The sequence below is a fragment of the Thalassophryne amazonica genome, chromosome 4 (genome assembly GCF_902500255.1).
Source record: "Thalassophryne amazonica chromosome 4, fThaAma1.1, whole genome shotgun sequence".
In the NCBI taxonomy this organism is placed as follows: domain Eukaryota; kingdom Metazoa; phylum Chordata; class Actinopteri; order Batrachoidiformes; family Batrachoididae; genus Thalassophryne; species Thalassophryne amazonica.
In genome coordinates this window covers 96,755,165-96,773,846 of record NC_047106.1, presented here as the reverse complement: position 1 = coordinate 96,773,846, position 18,682 = coordinate 96,755,165, and the positions used below count along the sequence as shown (strand labels likewise).

Sequence of the window (18,682 nt, the reverse complement as noted above, 5' to 3'; positions counted from 1 at the left end):
ACACTAGCAGGAAAATGCCCGAAACGCTTACCGGTAGTATCTTCCACCATTTCGGGTTCATAAACACCAGTGACGAAGATGACCTTGAAAATTTGCCAGGCATGCCATATGGAAGTGAAGTATTACAGAAATACGACTGTATACGAATGTGAGAAGTATGCTTTGGTCAACATAGAGGGTGGATATTACAAGTGACACCACTCTTAAACATGCCAACACATGCACATCCATGTTGGTAAGAAGTCCATTAAAATGTAGCCTACATTCCTAAACAATGCTGTTGCCGGATTGTCCGCAGAGCACCTAAACAAATTCACTTAGTACTTAGTATAATATTCCACCATAAATACCCTTTTCCTCAAAAAAGAATTCTAACCAGATTTAATCTTCAAAACACTTTTAAAAATCATGTCATTGCATTACTGTTTTTCCCTTTCCCCAATGGCCAAAAAAGAAAAAAGGCACCAGTAGTGGTACTTTCACATTAGTGAGATGGAGTTCAACTACCTACAGTCTCCTTGCTATTTCAATTTCAATTTATTTTCATTTATATAAAGCGCCAAATCACAACAGAGCTGCCTCAAGGTGCTACACACAAGTGGAAATCATATATTTTCACTAATATATGAATATTACAAATATATATCACAAATATATTTTGTCTTTTAGCCAAAATATATTTGTGATATATATTTGTAATAACACAATAGTTATCAATCAGTCAATCCACACATTTCACAACAAACCTAAATGTCCCTGACTCACATTATCAATAAGTACTGTGTTCACCTCCATGTGTTTGTGCTTCATGTACACTAACTGCGTTTATTCCTTCCTATATCTGTGTGTGTGTGTGTGTGTGTGTGTGTGTGTGTGTGTGTGTATATATATATATATATATATATATATATATATATATATATATATATATATATATATATATATATATATATGTCTGACCATGTTGGATGAATGTCAATCCTGTTGTTAAAACAACTGTATTTGTTTGTCTTTTTGTATCTCAATGTCAACCATGTCTTAACAAACATACACTTTGTCTGTTAAAACTATACAAGAGTAAGTGCGCCTCTTTGTACATTCCACCTTCAAACACAGCCTTTTTCAACCATCCATGAAAAATCTGCTTAAGCTCCCAATTTTCTATAGGAATACAAACTACGGGCACAGGCACTAGTAGAGAAAAACATTACAAATTTTGAATGATTTATTTTGTTTATTTTGCTTTGCTTTAACAAATTTCCAGTCAATTCTGAACATGCAAATAGAATAAGTAGATCCAACACCTGTTTCATTTTTAAAAAAACCTGCACCCCTACAGTGCTGTGGATTTACAAGAAAACTGAATGTCTAATTGTATCTGATGGGAAGCCTTTCAGATTTAAAATATTGGGGGAAAACACCACAAACTTTCAATCACTGAGCAAGTGTATTTTGTTGGGTAATGATAACATTCAGTATTTGATATATGTAAAACACTATATTGACTTATATTAGCAGAAATGGTAATCAGAGATGATCGTTTTTTTTTATCAAAAAGACTAAAATGTCTTAACTGAAACAAGACTAAAATACATTCAGTTCTCATTGGACTAAAGCTAGACTAAAATGAACAAACTTTTAGGCGACTAAAACATGAAAAGTGGTATGTGAATGACTAAATGTGACTAAGACTAAAACTAAAACAGATATTCAACAAAAGACAGACTAAATAAAATTAAAAAAAAAAAAACAGGTGACAAAATTAACACTAGATGAATCATTTCAGTTTAAAAGGAAGGAAGCTACTTAGATTTTTTTTGATATGTTTGGAGATCAGTGCTTCCAACCCTGTGGTTTTTCACTAATATGCCCAACCACTTAAAGTGAAAGGTGTGCTCGAAAACACACCAAATTAGCTTGTGGCATCTGCATGCCTTTTTTGCATACAGTGTCAAAGTAGGGTCCCTTGAATTTAGCTCCCAAAAACTCTGTTGAAAGACTCATTGTCAGCTGGCTGATTCTTAACCCTAAAGGAAAGACCATATAAAAGAAGCTCTTTAGTCTGTTCAGTTCTATAAAGGAAATCAGGGACAGTTCAGTTACTGGAAGTTTTCATACCAAGCAGTAAGTTAAAAAATAACGCATTGCTAGAATACCTTCGGCCATATAAGCATTGTGGTCTTTATAATTTGCAGTTGTTTAATTACTTATTAAGATCCTATTGTCTTACGTACAATTTGTACATTCAAGGATTCAAAGGATTCAAAAGAATTTTATTGTCATATGCACAAAAGAACATGTTCCCTGCACAATGAAATGTGTCTACTGCATTTAACCCATCCTAATTGCCAATTAGGAGCAGAAGTCGTCATTAGGCACCCGGGGACCAGCTCCAGATGTACATCCCTGCTTTGGTCAACAGCAGGGCTGAGCAAACCAAGACCGACCCATAACAAACGACACACACATAACACACAACACACATAGGCCGGCCCGGTACATAAACACATATAAAAAAGCACACACTAGGGAAGAAAGAGAAAAAAACCCTCATAGCCGCTGCGTTACACAGCAGCAATGAGCAGCACAGAAAAACAATAATCACACAGACAAACAAAGACGCAGGACGACAACTGAGATTTGAAGGTCCAGTTTATCAGAACACTCCGGAGGCAGCCTATTAGGCGCCGTCAACGGCCTTGTCCGACAATCCTGGAAGGGGGAGGGGCTCAGCCCTGAGTAGTCCACTGTCCACAGTCAACGTCAGAGCTGGAGAAGCTGAGGGGAGGGGGATGACCAGGGAGTGAGGCTTAAGTGTTGATCTTCTTGAGGAGGTTTTTTATCACAGCGGCCTTGAAGTGCAGCTGTGTTTGGGGAAGCCAAATGAATATCCAGATTAGCAGACGCCTGAAAGATTCCACAGTTCTGAGAACAGAGTGGCTCTCAATACATCTGAATGTAGGATGTGGTCTTTACTGACGGTCAAAGCGGGTTTCCAGAGCTGCAATCCTGCCCGAGATGTTTTCCAGCGTGCGGTTAACACCCGCCGACTGCGCAGCCACTGCCTTCCCAATCGAATCAATCATGTAGGGCAGCCTGGACGGCCCAATTAATGCTGCCTCCACTTTCTTAATTTTCCGGTAAGCCAGCGCCATGCCCACTCCACACAGCAGAAAGCCGGTCACCACCAAGCCAAATATATACACATCTTCGACGTCCTCCACAGAAAGCGTGTAAAGGCACATGACCTGCCATCTCCTCCACGAGTCCATCACGTAACCCATCACATGCGTCCCGGCAGGACAGGTCGTGTCCTCCGCCCCTGAATGTCTTGTCGAAAAAGTAGTGTCAATTGCATTCAGAGACCACTTTAACAGATCCATTTTTGTTGTTTTCCAGAAGAGCAAAGCTGCAGCCTCACAGACAACACGCCACAGAAGCAGGAAAGATAAGGAGGGAGGGAGAAGAGAAAAATGCGTCCGTCTCGGCCGAGTGCAAGCTGGCAAATCACTAAAATCACATTTTCACTAAAGCCCCTCTATCAATCAATCATAAATAAATAAATAATACATTTCAATGGCATCTGCAGGAGGCTTTGTGTGTGTTTGACGAGAGTGGAATCAAAGAATATTTGTAGACCACCCTCTGTGCATTTGCAGATATTAATAAGACAAATTTAACCCATTGCAAGTTAGCTTTGAGTTAGTGGACATTAGCGTTAGCAGACATTAGCACACATGCTAACATTCTCTAAATGTCTTATTAATCACTCCAGAGGTGTTATTAAGTTTCAAAAACAGCTTTTTTTTTCAGCTTTGTCCAAGGTCTGTGTCCCAAGAATTTTTCCTGTGAATTTCACGAGTCCGTAGTAATAGGACTGGAGTTATGCTGAGCACAGACACACAGACGGATGAACGAAAAGCCTTTGCAATACCCGATGGCCGTATTTGATGGCCTCAGGTAAAAATCAGCATTCTGGGAAAGGAGCAAAGGTCTGTAACGAGAAGTCAAAACACTGGAAGCTGTCACTGTAACAGTAGCGAGCAAGATGAACCTAATACAATCTGGCGATGTGGGACTGCTTTAACCACGGTTAAATACGCTTATAAACAAATCAGACCCATATGTTTGGAAAGACATGACACCTAAAGTTAAGCTGCATGAAATAAACGCTCACCGAACATCAAAGTAAAAACACAAGAGAATATTTTCCACTTGGAAGATTTAGCCAGATCACAGAGAATTATACTCGGGGCAGAATGATGCAGAGAAACACACCAGAAAACAGAACAATGTGGAGATCATACAGTTGAAGCACAAAGTAAACTTGAAGATTACTAATACAGAAGACAGGACGGCAGATAAGAAGTCACCTTGATGCCATGAAGTACATTTATGTGTTCTTCTTTTTCCCAATGGTTTGTCAATTTGCTTATTTAAATTTTGTAGAGAAACTGAAATCTGCATGTTTGTGGTCTGTCTGCTTTATCTGAATGTTTGTCACTCCCATGACTTGTATCTGCTGATCAGTAGATTTCTTAATGTTATGTATTTGTGTCTGTGTGCGACAGTTGTAGCAACTGGAATACTCCTCTCATCTTTGACCTGAAGGTGGGAACGGTCAGCCTCATCCTGCAAGCAGAGAAGTGAGTCTCGAAGGAGCAGTGTGGTGAGAGAGGGAGAACCTGATCACCTATCAGTCCCTCTGATGCTTCATTATTCCATGCAGACCACTCATAAAGCATTCAAACACAGGCACACACGCGTGCGTCAGCCAGTTCCATCAACCAATAAGGCTGAAAGTGTAACCACTGATAATTAATAATATGGAGCAGCTCTTGTGCAGCTCTCCACTGCAGTGTCCCAACAATCAGCAGCCATAAGTGGGTTATGGGCCATTCTGTAATCACAGCTGAGTGTGAGATTTGCTGAGTAAGTCAATTCTCTTTTAATGTGCATTACACTTTGAATGAACATGTTTTTGTGAGTTTATTATCTGTTACTACACTTGCCTGACCTGTGGGTGGGAACAGCATTTTGTAAACTGTCCGAAGGTTCTTTGTGTGTCCATTCAGACATCTCCAGATCTATTGCTCCATGTGACTTGAAAAAATAAAAACTTTAAAAGTTTGATATGTGCCTCTTCTAAGGTCAGACCCATTTGGTTCTGTACAAAGCTTCAACAATGTCTGGCGTGATTCATTTTTGAAATATGGGCCATTTTCATGCTATTGGTTTGTAGTTTCTCCAGAGGTGTTCTTCCAATTCATTTTAAATTTCATCGAAAAAATGGTACCACTGTCACACAAACATTCTGCATTATCAGCTGCAACCACATCTGTGTTGTGTAATCCAAAAATATTGTCAAGTTGTGTTTCTACTGTATTCCCCCTACACTGTACAAGTTCTTGCTGCATCCAGACAATTTGTTTGCAGACATAGTGGAAATTAGTGTGATGGGGTTTTAACCTGAATGGAACCAGATATGCTTCTATCACTATTTAACATTTTGAAGTGAGGAACTGATCAAGAAATGAGAATCTTAAATACTTGCTGTTGTTTTCTTGTTCTTTTTTACCCTTTAAAATGTAATGTATCTCTTTGTGTGTCCTCCCTCCCCCCTTCCGTCTTCATGTTACCTCACATGTCCCTATGAGAAAGTACTAAGCCCATTGAGAAAATGTATATACTCTGTGAAACTAATAACTGACACAACAGATGTTAAACAGATGACAGAGATGAGGCTGATCTGTATTACCAGCCCCCTCCCCAAATTTAATCAGTTCTTTCCTGACTCATTGATCATCACTTAGCAAAATATCATCAATTTTTTTTTTTTACTTTTTTGATATCTTGGCTTCTGATAAATGAAAAGACTGGGTGAATACTTAACCTCTGTCAGCTGATATAGACATTATGTGACCTACTTTACATTAGAGCAGTTGGCTGGTGACCAAAGGGCCCTTGTTGCAACATCCTCCCTCAAGGGGAGGTCACTAAACTGGCCTTTAGCAAGGTCCTTAGTCCCCAAATCTCTCACAGTGTGTGCTATTTCTGTGTCTTTCTTCTGTTTTCTTTATTTTCAACACAGTTCTGCCCAAAGATAATAGAACTATGCTATCATAAGCTAAGCTCTGCTTTGGAGTCAATAGTCTTCTTGGGGTTAATATAACTAACACACATAGCAAGTTGAGACAGACTGGCAGATAAAGATGTTATAGTACTCATAGGAGTTTTACAAAGTATGCTCCAGTGATCCTTGACTTTTGGCCCCAAAATTAATGGGTTTCTTGGAGCCACTAGTCATAATGCATATTGGGGGCAATTGGTCCAGTACAACTCAAGTAATCTTGCTGAGAAATGAAGTGTCATGCCTCTGACTGACTTGACTAGCTGCGCCATTCGCCCTGTTAAGACATCCCATAATCCCTTGCACACCAGAGAAGTGCTGCAATCAAAACAACATGGAGAAACCACATGACAATTGTAAATGAACATTATACTACCAGAATGTATATTTTATGCCATTCATAACATTTATAACAGACTGCATGCATGAGACCCTGAAAACTTGCTACAACATTATTCCAGATATTCTGTCTGCTACCTTCAACCTGCGTGGAACTTCATAAACTCAATCCGAATTTCAGACATCTTATATATACAACCCCTGGCAAAAATTATGAATCACTGGCCTCGAAGGATGTTCATTCAGTTGTTTAATTTTGTAGAAAAAAAAGCAGATCACAGACATGACACAAAACTAAAGTAATTTCAAATGGCAACTTTCTGGCTTTAAGAAACACTATAAGAAATCAGGAAAAATAATTGTGGCAGTCAGTAACGGTTACTTTTTTAGACCAAGCAGAGGGAAAAAAATATGGAATCACTCAATTCTGAGGAAAAAATTATGGAATCACCCTGTAAATTTTCATCCCCAAAACTAACACCTGCATCAAATCAGATCTGGTCGTTAGTCTGCATCTAAAAAGGAGTGATCACACCTTGGAGAGCTGTTGCACAAAGTGGACTGACATGAATCATGGGTCCAACACAAGAGATATCAATTGAAACAAAGGAGAGGATTATCAAACTCTTAAAAGAGGGTAAATCATCACGCAATGTTGCAAAAGATGTTGGTTGTTCACAGTCAGCTGTGTCTAAACTCTGGACCAAATACAAACAACATGGGAAGGTTGTTAAAGGCAAACATACTGGTAGACCAAGGAAGACATCAAAGCGTCAAGACAGAAAACTTTAACTCATTACATCATCAATAAATGCACAAGTTTACGTTGATATTTTGGACACTTTTCTTATCCCATCAATTGAAAGGATGTTTGGGGATGATGAAATCATTTTTCAAGATGATAATGCATCTTGCCATAGAGCAAAAACTGTGAAAACATTCCTTGCAAAAAGACACATAGGGTCAATGTCATGGCCTGCAAATAGTCCGGATGTTAATCCAATTGAAAATCTTTGGTGGAAGTTGAAGAAAATGGTCCATGACAAGGTCCAACCTGCAAAGCTGATCTGGCAACAGCAATCAGAGAAAGTTGGAGCCAGATTGATGAAGAATACTGTTTGTCACTCATTAAGTCCATGCCTCAGAGACTGCAAGCTGTTATAAAAGCCAGAGGTGGTGCAACAAAATACTAGTGATGTGTTGGAGCGTTCTATTGTTTTTCAGGATTCCATCATTTTTTCCTCAGAATTGAGTGATTCCATATTTTTTTTCCCTCTGCTTGGTCTAAAAAAGTAACCGTTACTGACTGCCACAATTTTTTTTCCTGATTTCTTATAGTGTTTCTTAAAGCCAGAAAGTTGCCATTTGAAATGACTTTAGTTTTGTGTCATGTCTGTGATCTGCTTTTTTTCTACAAAATTAAACAACTGAATGAACATCCTCGAAGGCCGGTGATTCCATAATTTTTGCCAGGGGTTGTATTACTCTGGAACAAACAGCACAGTGTTGTCAAGGACAATAAACAAGATGTTAACGAGCAAACTTCACTTTCCCCCAGAACGACATGAACAGGAAATGATCGCGGCTCACGGCAATTCCATTGTAAATAACAGAGAAATCACTTGAGATTCTCATGTGTTTACATAAAACAAACAATAACAAACTCTAAAAACCCAGATAATATATTCACGAGAGCTTTAGGCACAATATACAAAGAGTTTTACCTTGCTATGTCGATGCTGTTGTCAGTGTGCAGCGATTAAGTTGCAGCGTTATCAGAGCATCTCAAAACGGTTCTCAGTGTTAACATCTTGTATAGCGGCAGCCTCTCTGAGATTTTGCAAGATTTGAAACGTCAATAGGGCGAATGGGGCGGAGGGTGGTTTCTTGTACAACCCCTGGCAAAAATTATGGAATCACCGGCCTCGGAGGATGTTCATTCAGTTGTTTAATTTTGTAGAAAAAAAGCAGATCACAGACATGACACAAAACTAAAGTAATTTCAAATGGCAACTTTCTGGCTTTAAGAAACACTATAAGAAATCAAGAAAAAAAGATTGTGGCAGTCAGTAACGGTTACTTTTTTAGACCAAGCAGAGGAAAAAATATGGACTCACTCAATTCTGAGGAATAAATTATGGAATCACCCTGTAAATTTTCATCCCCAAAACTAACACCTGCATCAAATCACATCTGCTTGTTAGTCTGCATCTAAAAAGGAGTGATCACACCTTGGAGAGCTGTTGCACCAAGTGGACTGACATGAATCATGGCTCCAACACGAGAGATGTCAATTGAAACAAAGGAGAGGATTATCAAACTCTTAAAAGAGGGTAAATCATCACGCAATGTTGCAAAAGATGTTGGTTGTTCACAGTCAGCTGTGTCTAAACTCTGGACCAAATACAAACAACATGGGAAGGTTGTTAAAGGCAAACATACTGGTAGACCAAGGAAGACATCAAAGCGTCAAGACAGAAAACTTAAAGCAATATGTCTCAAAAATCGTAAATGCACAACAAAACAAATGAGGAACGAATGGGAGGAAACTGGAGTCAGCGTCTGTGACCGAACTGTAAGAAACTGCCTAAAGGAAATGGGATTTACATACAGAAAAGCTAAACGAAAGCCATCATTAACACCTAAACAGAAAAAACAAGGTTACAATGGGCTAAAGAAAAGCAATTGTGGACTGTGGATGACTGGATGAAAGTCATATTCAGTGATGAATCTCGAATCTGCATTGGGCAAGGTGATGATGCTGGAACTTTTGTTTGGTGCTGTTCCAATGAGATTTATAAAGATGACTGCCTGAAGAAAACATGTAAATTTCCACAGTCATTGATGATATGGGGCTGCATGTCATGTAAAGGCACTGGGGAGATGGCTGTCATTACATCATCAATAAATGCACACGTTTACGTTGATATTTTGGACACTTTTCTGATGTTTAAGGATGATGAAATCATTTTTCAAGAAGATAATGCATCTTGCCATAGAGCAAAAACTGTGAAAACATTCCTTGCAAAAAGACACATAGGGTCAATTTCATGACATAGGGTCAATGTCAACGAGCAGATGTGATTTGATGCAGGTGTTAGTTTTGGGGATGGAAATTTACAGGGTGATTCCATAATTTATTCCTCAGAATTGAGTGAGTCCATGTTTTTTTCCTCTGCTTGGTCTAAAAAAGTAACCGTTACTGACTGCCACAATCTTTTTTTCTTGATTTCTTATAGTGTTTCTTAAAGCCAGAAAGTTGCCATTTGAAATGACTTTAGTTTTGTGTCATGTCTGTGATCTGCTTTTTTTCTAGAAAATTAAACAACAGAATGAACATCCTCCGAGGCCGGTGATTCCATAATTTTTGCCAGGGGTTGTATGAAGAACGGTAAATTGGAGTAAATTGCGATATGTTACATCAGACAGACCTCACTTGTAGAAGACTCATGGAAGATGAGAACCATGGGAGTTTTTTTTTAATTCATGCAACAACAAATGTTACCAGGTTCTGCGTTTTATTTTAATTTGCCTTATTTGACATTGCATGTTCCATGGTGTGACTAGTGAACACGCACACATTGCAGTGATGATTCGGAAACGAAGCTTTGTGAGCATTTGTATCAAATGAAAAAAGTGCAACAAACACAGTCTATTTACCATTTACTATGATCTTACTCCCTCAGACATTTTCTTCTAGTGGATGGAGCAGGCTTGTATACCTTCTCCTATGAAGGTCGATTGATATCTTCCCCTAAGTTCCCTGGTATGAGAGCTGACGTCCTCAGTGTCCAGCATGTCTCTCTGAGCAATGACACCATCGCTGTGCGGGATAAGAGTGACGAGAAAGGTGAGAGAAGACCACTGTCCAAGGTATTAACTGTATAAAAAGTAAAGATAGAACCTTTAAAATATTTTCTCCTTTATTGTCACCAGCCATATTTCTCTTTGATGCCTTGACTGGAAAATCTATTGGTGATGGGAAGCCCTTGACACACAAGGTGGGTAATGCATTTCACTTACAGAGAAAGAAGAGGAGTGGCTAATTTTGGAAGCATGCTTTAAATGTTTAGTATTTCAAAATTGCTTTTCAAACAATATCATTCAATAATGTCATGCAATATGACCTCAGGTGAGCAGGTAATTCAGTGGGATAAGAAGGTTACAGTATGTGTACTTGGGTTCATTTCCGAGTCACACTAACAGTGTGTGTCCCTGGATACGACACGTTGTCTCTCCAGCTGTAAACGGACAGATGAATGTATACGCTCATCTGCTTCACACTACGGAATCCAGGGATAAGCCCCTGCACCATTGGGCCTTACCCCCTATATAGGACTTACTTAATATGATCCCCTTTAGTGAATGGAAGCGCTTATATTTACAGAAAGTGTTCTGGCGGTTACTGGCAGAGATTTGATGTTTCCACCAGTTTTTGTCCGATATGATTTGTGTATTAGTCTGTTCTCACATGTCTGTGAAATAATATATGCAACATTCATAATGAACTGAAACACTGAAAAAGTGAGATCTTGCAACTGGTAGAATTCAAATCTGAACTGAACACATCTAGATATTTTCAGAAGAGTGGTTCTTTTTCCATCAAGAGTTTCTTGTTGGTTGTTACTGTCATCAAAGTAAATGCTATAATTTGGTACTACTAAAGATTGTGATCACTGATTAGTGATGTTTACTATCTTGGGTGCAAAATGAGATGTTGTGGGGAGGTTATTGTGTCAATTACAAGCCACATCACCACCAAATAATTCTGTCTTCTTTGGTTTGTACTGAAGCAATGAAATATTTAATTGCCTGAAAGGGCAGTAACTGTACATACAATTTGTCTCTCACGTATTGGTCAGGCACTGTCAGGTAAATATTTGGACAGTCGCAGAATATTTGTAGTTTTACTTCTGTGCACCTCCACAATGAATTGAAATGACGCATTCAAGAAGTAATTGAAGTGTAGACTTTAATTCAAGGGCTTTCACATTAGCTATAATTCAAGGGCTTTCACATTAGCTGTTAAAGGGGTATAGTCATTTTTATACATAGTCCCTCTGTTTCCGGGGGCCATAGGTAATTTGACTAATGACTGACAAGCTGTTTCATGGTTTGGTAGGGGCATCATTATTCCTTGGCAAATTAGCCAGATAAAAGCTTTTGAGTTGATTCCAAGTGTTGAATTTACATTTGGTAGCTGTTTATTGTATTATTATTATTATTATTATTACTATTTATTGTTATAACTGTCAATATGAGGTCTAAAGAGCAAGTGATGGAGGTCATAATTAGGCTGAAAAGTGGCCATATCAAAAATATGGTACTTTTGTAAAAAAAAAAGAAAAAGAAAAGAATTAATGCACTGATAAGTTAACCAACACCAAAAGGACTCGAAGACCATGTAAGACAACTAAAGGTGGCCACTCAATGCACAATGATATGATGCTCCTCTGCCAAATCAATGGCACACATTACCATATCAAGGCACCTCACCAGTGTATTTCAGAAGAACTACAGAACACATCATAAATAGAACTGCATGTGCCAGTATCCACACATTGAATCAGGAGCAGGAGGTGCACAGTGTACAGCACTGCAGGGTTTTTCCCATTGGTGGCTGATGCAGGACTTCATTGTGAGAGAAAATTATTATTTCTTTGTTCAACTAATTTAGTTTATACAGCGCCAAATCACAACAAAGCTGCCTGAAGGTGCTTCACACAAGTAAGGTCTAACCTTACCAACCCCTAGAGCAAGCACACAGGTAACAGTGGTAAGGAAAAACTCCCTCTGATGACATTGAGGAAGAAATCTCAAGCAGCTCAGACTCAAAGGGGTGACCCACTGCTTAGGCCATTCTAATAATTACAAGGTTTTTACAAAGTTTTGCAAAGCTGAAGAAACAGAAAACAGGAAATCAAACATAATAATGTAAAGAAGATAAGAAGTCCACGCAGGCATGAGCACCACAGGCAAGAGTCATCTGGCTTTCCTCACACCATCAATGGGCCTGTTCCTGCAACCGAGTCACTTTCAAACGCAGACAGCAGCATGCAACACCTGCTTCAGGCCTTGTATTTCACGATCAGTCTGGCCCCTTGAGGTTTGGATCCGTCAGTCCTGCAATCCTATGTGATGTTGTCCTCAGACAGAAAGAAAAAGAGCAGAATCGGCTGGAAGAAATACACCCAAGGTATAATTCACCAGCAGTAAGTGGACAGGAAAACAGAAATGAATGTGATCGCCTGCTGCTACCCCTAAGCTTCACTAACAGATCCAGAATTTAAATAGAGTTGAGGCCAAGACCCGTTCTGTTGCAAATAAAATTACTTTAAAGGGATAAGAAGCATAGTACCATACTATGCCAGCATGCTAGCCATATGAGAGGGAGAATAGGTCTTACATCTAGACTTGAAAGCCTCTACAGAATCTGACTGTTTTATTGAGGCAGAGAGATCATTCCACAAAACAGATGCACAATAAGACAAGGCTCTGTGACCCACAGACTTTTTATTCACCCTAGAGACACAAAGTAGTCCTGTGCCCTGAGAGCACAGAGCCTGGACCGGTACATAGGATTTGATTAGGTCAGATAGTCGGGAGGTGCTAGTCCGTGAATAATTTTATAGATTAATAACAGAACCTTAAAATCCGACCTCACAGAGACAGGAAGCCAGTGAAGAGATGACTGTTGTGAAAGTGTAGTGACACGGACCCACAACAGGGGGCGCAAATGAACGGTCAATAGATGAGCCAAAAAAGTAACAATTTAATGTTGTGAAGGTGCACAACGAATATACAGACAATCTCAGAATTTGATAACAGTCAATCCACAAGGTGACGTGTGGGCAGGCTCGAGGATAGAAGACGTCTGTCCTGAGAAGAGCCGGAACCACACGATTTCCGCCGCCACCGAACCTGGTGAATACTGGAGCCGCCAAGTCCCGAATTCCCAGGTGATCACCGTCCCCGACTGTCGGATCTGGTACTGCTGGCGAAGAGCAAAGACAGTCAAGTGTGGGTGTGTGTACACCCCATAACAACAACGGTGGGAATTCCACCTCCACCTCTAACACACACTCGTGCAGCGTCTGTTTAACCACTTATCTGACGGGGCGTAGGACGAAACAGTCGCGACCCACGCCGGTCCTCTGGTTGACAGCTGCAACACAATAGCTCTTGGAATCACTTAATGCTGGCAGAGAAAGTTACCTCCATAGAAGTACGATATCTCGGCGATGAGGTGGAGATGACGTCTGGTTTTATGGAGTGAGATGATGAAGAATGAGTGACAGCTGTCAGGAAATAATGAGTGACAGCTGTCACTCCCGGCTGTGTCCGTGGCGGCAGCGCCCTCTCGTGCCTGAAGCCCACACTTCAGGCAGGGCGCCCTCTGGTGGTGGGCCAGCAGTACCTCCTCTTCTGGCGGCCCACACAACAGGACCCCCCCCCTCAACGGGCGCCTCCTGGCGCCCGACCAGGCTTGTCGGGGTGTCGACGGTAGAAATCGGCCAGGAGGGCCGGATCCAGGATGAAGCTCCTCTTCACCCAGGAGCGTTCTTCGGGTCCATACCCCTCCCAGTCCACCAGATATTGGAACCCCCGGCCCATTTGACGGACGTCCAGGAGCCGGCGCACTGTCCAAGCCGGCTCCCCGTCAATGATCCGGGCAGGAGGCGGCGCCGGACCGGGAGCACAGAGGGGTGAGGTGTGGTGAGGCTTGATCCTGGACACATGAAAGACTGGGTGGATCCGCAGTGAAGCCGGGAGTTGGAGCTTCACTGCGGCAGGACTGAGGATTTTGAGGATTTTGTATGGTCCAATATACCTGTCCTTGAGTTTCGGGGAGTCCACCTGGAGGGGGATGTCCTTCGTGGATAGCCACACCTCCTGCCCGGGCTGGTAAGCAGGGGCCGGGGATCGCCGGCGGTCCGCATGGGTCTTCGCCCTCGTCCGGGCCTTCAACAAGGCAGAACGGGCGGAGCGCCACACCCGACGGCACTTCCGCAGGTGGGCCTGGACCGAGGGCACACCGACCTCTCCCTCCACCACGGGAAACAATGGGGACTGATACCCCAAACACACCTCAAACGGGGAGAGGCCGGTGGCAGAGGACACCTGGCTGTTATGCGCATACTCGATCCAGGCCAGATGTTCACTCCAGGCCGTCGGGTGTGCGGACGTCACACAGCGCAGGGCTTGCTCCAATTCCTGATTGGCCTGTTCTGCCTGTCCATTGGTCTGCGGGTGATACCCGGACGAGAGGCTCACAGTGGCCCCCAGTTCCCGGCAGAAGCTCCTCCAGACGTGTGAGGAGAACTGGGGACCACGATCCGAGACGATATCGGTAGGTATCCCATGCAGATGGACGACGTGGTGGACCAGGAGGTCTGCTGTCTCCTGGGCTGTTGGGAGCTTCGGGAGGGCCATGAAGTGGGCCGCCTTGGAGAATCGGTCCACTATCATGAAGATGGTGGTGTTGCCCTGGGACGGCGGGATGCCCGTGACAAAATCCAGGCCGATATGGGACCAGGGGCGATGAGGCACAGGAAGCGGCTGGAGAAGCCCTTGGGACCTCTTGTGGTCTGCCTTGCCCCTGGCACAGGTGGTGCAGGCCTGGATGTACTCCCGGACGTCAGCCTCCATAGATGCCCACCAGAAGCGCTGCCGGACAACTGCCACGGTCCTTCGCACCCCTGGATGACAGGAGAGCTTGGAACCGTGACAGAAGTCCAAGACTGCAGCTCTGGCCTCTGGTGGGATGTACAAACGATTCTTCGGACCAGTTCCGGGGTCCGGGCTCCGTGCCAGGGCCTCCCGGACGGTCTTCTCCACGTCCCAGGTGAGGGTGGCCACGATAGTGGACTCCGGAATGATGGGCTCCGGTGGATCCGACAGCACAGTTTTGACTTCGTCTTCGTGTACCCGGGACAAGGCATCCGATCTCTGGTTCTTGGTCCCGGGGCGATAGGTGATCCGGAAGTCAAAACGTCCGAAGAACAGTGACCAGCGGGCTTGCCTGGGGTTCAGCCGCTTGGCGGTCCTGATATACTCCAGGTTCCGATGGTCAGTGAAAACCGTGAACGGCACAGACGCTCCCTCCAACAGGTGTCTCCACTCCTCAAGAGCCTCTTTCACCGCAAGGAGTTCTCGATTGCCGACGTCATAGTTCTGTTCAGCCGGGGTCAACCTGCGAGAAAAGTAGGCACACGGGTGAAGAACCTTATCGGTCTCTCCGCTCTGGGATAGCACGGCTCCTATCCCTGAGTCAGAGGCGTCCACTTCAACCACGAACTGGCGGCTAGGGTCGGGCTGCACCAAAACTGGCACAGTAGAGAACCGTCGTTTCAACTCCTTGAACGCGGCTTCGCACCGATCCGACCAGGTGAAGGGGACTTTTGAGAGGTCAGGGCTGTCAGGGGGCTAACTACCTGACTGTAGCCCTTAATGAACCTCCTATAGAAATTAGCGAAGCCGAGGACTGTTGCAGCTTCCTACGGCTTGTTGGTTGGGGCCAATCTCTCACCGCCGCAACCTTGGCCGGATCAGGGGCGACGGAGTTAGAGGAGATGATAAACCCCAGGAAGGACAAAGACGTGCGGTGAAACTCTCACTTCTCGCCATTCACAAACAGTCGGTTCTCTAACAACCACTGCAGGACCTGACGTACATGCTGGACATGGGTCTCAGGATCCGGAGAAAAGATGAGAATATCGTCCAGATATACGAAGACGAATCGGTGCAGGAAGTCCCGCAAGACGTCGTTAACCAAGGCTTGGAACGTCGCGGGGGCGTTGGTGAGGCCGAACGGCATGACCAGGTACTCAAGTGACCTAACGGGGTGTTAAATGCCGTCTTCCATTCGTCTCCCTTCCGGATCCGAACCAGGTGATACGCATTTCTAAGATCCAGCTTAGTAAAGATTTTGGCTCCATGCAGGGGGGTGAACACGGAATCCAACAATGGCAACGGGTATCGGTTGCGAACTGTAATCTCATTCAGCCCCCTGTAATCAATGCATGGACGGAGTCCGCCATCTTTCTTGCCCACAAAAAAGAAACCTGCCCCCCATCGGGGAGGTGGAGTTCCGGATCAGCCCGGCAGCTAACGAGTCCCGGATGTAGGTCTCCATTGATTCGCGCTCAGGTCGTGAGAGGTTGTACAGCCTGCTGGACGGGAACTCAACGCCTGGAACCAAATCAATGGCACAATCGTACGGACGGTGCGGGGGAAGGGTGAGTGCCAGATCCTTGCTGAAGACGTCAGCAAGATCGTGGTACTCAACTGGCACTGCCGTCAGATTGGGAGGGACTTTGACCTCCTCCTTAGCATGCAAACCGGGAGGAACCGAGGATCCTAAACACACCCGATGGCAGGTTTCGCTCCACGGAACCACTACCCCAGACGGCCAATCAATCCGGGGATTGTGTTTCAACATCCATGGGAAGCCCAAAATCATGCGGGAGGTAGAAGGAGTTACAAAAAAAACTCAATCTCCTCCCGATGGTTTCCAGAACCACCAGAGTTACTGGTTGTGTCTTGTGTGTGATTAAAGGAGGAGGGTGCCATCTAGTGCCCGCACCTGCAATGGCGAAGAAAACGCCACCAGAAGGAGCCTACCTCCCTTGCCCATCTGCTGTCTAGCAGATTCCCTTCTGACCCCGTGTCCACCAGTGCTGGGGCTTGAAGGGTTAAATCCCTGCTCAGGATTGTAACTGGGAGTCGTGTGGCAATCTGTGTGTGTCCCACGTGAATGTTATGACCCCCCCTTAGCCAGTCTCTAAGGGCGGTTGTTGTCGTTGTGGCCGTTTGGGCAGTTTTTCTGTATGTGCGCCTTTGAGCTGCAGAGAAAACACTCCCCGCGGACCAGCCTCCTCATTCTGTCATCTGTTCTCGGTTTGGCCCTGTGCGTTTCCCTAGCAACGTCAGCAGGGGGAGCTGTTGCCCCACGGAGCGCTGCGGCTGTGGAGCGTGGGGAGGGCGGCCCCTTTTCAAACCCGGAAGGGAGAGGGACGGCGCGTACCCAGCCACGTCCTTCGCCTCGCTCTCGACGGTGTTCCTCCAACCGATTGTCTAACCGTATAACGAGATTGATAAGCCCATCTAAATCCCGCGGTTCTTCCTTAGCTACCAGATGCTCCTTCAGGACCGATGACAGTCCGTTTATGAAGGCGGCGCGGAGCGCAACGTTATTCCAGCCGGACCCTCGCAGCCGCGATGCGGAAGTCGACTGCATATTCGGCTGCGCACCGGCGCCCCTGTCGTATTGACAGCAGCATTGTTGAAGCGGTCTCTCCTCTGTTAGGGTGATCAAACACTGTTCTGAACTCCCCCACAAAGCCAGTGTATGCTGATAACAACCGTGAGTTCTGTTCCCAGAGCGCCGTAGCCCAGGCGCGTGCCTTACCCCGAAGCAAGTTAATAACATAAGCCACCTTGCTGGCGTCAGACGCATACATCACGGGTCGTGTGCAAGACCGAGCGACCACTGCATCAGAAAGTCCGCGCACGTCTCCACACAACCCCCCCCGTACGGCTCTGGGGGACTTATGTATGTTTCAGGGGATGGTGGGGGGTTCGTGAATGACCAGTGGAAGGTTAATATCCGGCACCGGGTCGGCAGGAGGAGGAGCCCGCAGCAGCGCTCTGATCGCGCGCTTCTACCTGTGCGGTGAGAGCCTCCATCCTGCGATTAAGGATGACGTTTTGCCTCGGACATCAATCCAGCCGAGCGGTGTAAGGCGGTGAGGATTTGCTGCAACTCACCGAGCACGCCTCTGCAGACGCGCCTGTGCAACCTGCTCTTCCATTGGCCTGTCCAACAGATGGGTGACGCCTCGGGATCCATGACGCTGGCCGAGATATCCTGTTGTGAAAATGTAGTTGACACGGACCCACAACAGGGGGCGCAAATGAACGGTCAATAGACGAGCCAAAAAGTAACAATTTAATGTTGTGAAGGTGCACAACGAATATACAGAAATCTCAGAATTTGATAACAGTCAATCCACAAAGGTGACGTGTGGGCAGGCTCGAGGATAGAAGAAGTCTGTCCTGAGAAGAGCCGGAACCACACGATTTCCGCGAGCCACCGAACCTGGTGAATACTGGAGCCGCCAAGTCCCGAATTCCCAGGTGATCACCGTCCCCGACTGTCGGATCTGGTACTGCTGGCGAAGAGCAAAGACAGTCAAGTGTGGGTGTGTGTAC

At 44.4% G+C, this 18,682-nt stretch overlaps 1 protein-coding gene across 1 annotated transcript in view; it reads left to right on the top strand.

Annotated features, from left to right (window-relative positions):
* The window catches only part of ift80 (intraflagellar transport 80 homolog (Chlamydomonas)), a 353,657-nt gene that overhangs the window by 276,208 nt on the left and 58,767 nt on the right, over nt 1-18,682 (top strand). Inside the window, exons 11-14 of the mRNA XM_034168293.1 lie at nt 4,572-4,646; nt 10,156-10,319; nt 10,406-10,474; nt 11,422-11,432. Of these exons, the coding sequence (XP_034024184.1) occupies nt 4,572-4,646; nt 10,156-10,319; nt 10,406-10,474; nt 11,422-11,432 (319 nt within the window). The remainder of the gene's footprint in view (nt 1-4,571; nt 4,647-10,155; nt 10,320-10,405; nt 10,475-11,421; nt 11,433-18,682) is intronic.